Here is a 3244-nt window from a genome sequence, read left to right on the forward strand (position 1 = left end):
ACTACTTTAATTACCTGATCGGTTAATTAAGTACTTCATTATGAACTCAATCATTGATTATCCACATAAGTACCACTTACCGAATTAAAGTGAATAATTAGTGAACAGAAAGTGACATCAAATAAATAGTTAACCAATTCCCAGTTAATTAATTCACTGGGAGCAGGCACGGTCACCAATGTCGCTTAGCGCAAGTCATCTCTTGAGACTAACTACGGCATTTGTCAATACATGCGCCCATCAACAGAGGATTAAACAAAACATACACACAAAAAAGGAAAACAAAACCACGACCAATACCGCAACCTCAGCAGCTGACATCAGCAACCCTTGAAAGCGGCGTGCACGCTATGCCTTCCCTCTTTGCGGTCAAGCGAAACATATTTTCGTGTACATCTGTCATTTGAGATTTTTTGGCCCAGGGAACCGCAGGCGGTAGGACTGCCGCAAAGGTAACAATAAATTTTAATTCCCCATTTACCCCTGAACCTATATCCCGGGGGAAAATGTGATATCTTCATCACAGCCCGAGATATTAACTCATAAAGTTGTCTCGTTGGTGCACTTTTCCTATACCTCCCATGTATTAGCCGTCCAAAATGCTCAACCTCTAGGGAACCGATGCCATTTGGTACCCAACGATGATTTCTTTTAAATGGGCTCAGAATGGCTCCCTGATACTATATCCCGGGGAAAAATTTGATATGTTAAGTAGAACGGCAGATACAGCAGTTTTTCTTACTTTCCCACTGTATTTTTGACTAGTTTCGCGCGACAGCCACAAGATGGCACAAGGCGTCGCTGTCCAGAATTTCTGGGGATGAATGATCGAGCTATGGAACTACAGATAAAGTAGGAAATTTCGCTTCATCAAAGAAGCCTTTAACCACCACCTACTTATGCGGATTACCAGCTTTCTAAATATTGCGGCATAGGGGAACGCTGCTAAATGATCAGACGCACGGACATTAATAAACAATAAAAATAAAATACTGCAAATGAGCACAGACTGTCATGGGCGCATTCTATATTGCTAGGCAATATTGGAATGTAGAGGTGACATGTGTATAACGCACGTGCGATACCTATGATCTGCGTCTGGTCTGTCTTCATCTGACGTAAATGAACCCAGATCCACAAAGCCTTGCACCTCGCCTGACGCTGCACTGGAGAGATGATCAGATAGCTTCATTTCGTGCAGCACCAATCCACCGTGTCTCTTATACTCATCCATAGTGTTGGCTTTAGGTTTTATGGCGCTGAATACGTTCTCATTGAACCTGAAGCTGCTTTATGAAGTTCTTTGGGGAAAAAGAGCGAGGGAATTGCTTCGTTGTAGTGGAATGAGGCAATTAAACATAGAAGGACAAACACAAGCCTCGCTCGCTCGCTCTTTCTGCTCTCCGATTTACCTTGGCTTCCTCAGTAACCTTCAACCTCTATCAACTTCTGGGGTGCACCCATGACAGGCAGCGGGCGGTGTTGCAGGACACCTGGAGCCCACGACATTGAGGCCGCGCCTGACCCGGCCCGACCCGATCAGCCTAATGAGGGTGACAGGATTCGCTCCCCGGTCAGACGACGCTTAAGTGAAGACCGTTTGCTTGCCCCACGGACCTCGCAAACGGAACTTCTTGATGACCCTCAAGATGAGGGGGAGTCCTCACTACGAACGAATGGTGACACTCAGTCCATGGATGTCCCGCCTGACCCTACTCTCAAGCCTACCCATGAGACTGATGCATCGCTGTTTCAGCTGGTCACGTATAAGAAGAATCGACCAAACGGGATCCCGATTGTGTTCAGATGTCTCACTGAGTCGGATTTGTTCTGGAATGTTAACCCCAACTTAATAGCTCGTGAAGTGCTCACCACGATACAAGAGAAGGTCCTCCGCCACAGAATCAATAAATATGGCACTCTCATCGTCCATGTCTCATACGAGCACTCCGCACAACGCTTACTGGGCCTTACGGTACTCGCCGGAATAGCAGTCCAAGCGTCTATCCCACAGTCCTACTTATGTACCACCGGCAGAATCATTGGCGTCCCTCGTCGTTACAGCGAGGCCCAGCTCCTTGACTACTTTTGTTCAAGTGGTGCCACTGAGGTTCAACGAGAACTAGCTTATTCTCGGGAGAGTGACGGCTCCGCGAAAGCCATCGTCAAGTCTAGTGTGCTCTTAACCTTTCAACCTGGCTACGCGCTGCCAGCGGAAATTCCTCTCGGGTTCACATACTTCCCCTTGTCAGAATACATTGAGCCGCCTACTCAATGTTTTAACTGTCAGAAGTTTGGTCACATTGCTCGCGACTGTCGCGGTCCCCAAAGATGCAAGGTGTGCGCAGGCCCACATGTTTATAAACAATGCACTTCGCGACGCAAGCCCACGTGCGCAAACTGTGGTGGTCAGCAAAATGCGACCTACCGTGACCGTACCGTGCCTGTACCGCGAGAGCGGCAGTGGCCGCGCACCGACGGCGAGTACTCAATGCTTCTCCATCAAATGGCTGCTCGACTCCTGGCTTTACCTCTGGTACTGCCGATTTCCCGCGCCTGACTGGCAGGCCAGCGCCACCAGCACACGCTCACCACGGCTCGACGCAGTCCTTTGCCTATGCTGTGAAGCAACCTGTACCACAAGCTGCACGCCAACTGCCCAAGGTCACAGGACGACGAGCTCCTGGTTCTGCCGCACAGTCGCCCCGCATGTCTGAGGGACAATTGTAACAATGCTTTTCACCGCCTTAAGAGCAATTGTCAAGCAGCTCCCAACAGCAGTAGACTTACCTGCGGTCCAAGCTGTGCTTGCCCTTGAACCTCTCCTACGCAAAGGCCCATCCCCTTCTACGCACAATGAATAACGGTCGCCGTCGCACTACACTAGCTCACTACCAGACAACCACGATCTTTCAATGGAATTCACGCAGCTTGCCCTCGAAATTGTCTGACTTCCGCCAGTTCGTGTGGTGCCATAAATTCCCGGTACTGTGCATTTCAGAGTGTGGCATTAGGGCAGACTTTCGTCTCTCAAACTACCTCACCTTTGTGTCTGAGCCTCGTGGACGGACTAGTCGTGCCGCGATCTATGTCCGGGCCGACCTCCCAGTGATCCAACGTGATCTGCAGATGGATGGGATCGGGGACTACGACTGCTGCTCGGTTCGTGTCGGTTCAATTGACCTCACCATCATCTCGCTATACATTCCACCAGCAGTCATGTGGCCGATTTGGGATCACTTAT

At 49.4% G+C, this 3244-nt stretch overlaps 1 protein-coding gene across 1 annotated transcript; it reads left to right on the plus strand.

Annotated features, from left to right (window-relative positions):
* Positions 1-1462: 1462 nt before the first annotated feature.
* Positions 1463-2560, plus strand: LOC135378202 (uncharacterized). Its single transcript, XM_064611150.1, has one exon. The coding sequence runs from the start codon at positions 1463-1465 to the stop codon at positions 2558-2560; it is 1098 nt and encodes a 365-aa protein (XP_064467220.1).
* The last annotated feature ends 684 nt before the right edge of the window (positions 2561-3244 follow it).

Source organism: Ornithodoros turicata, chromosome 1 (genome assembly GCF_037126465.1).
Source record: "Ornithodoros turicata isolate Travis chromosome 1, ASM3712646v1, whole genome shotgun sequence".
In the NCBI taxonomy this organism is placed as follows: Eukaryota; Metazoa; Arthropoda; class Arachnida; order Ixodida; family Argasidae; genus Ornithodoros; species Ornithodoros turicata.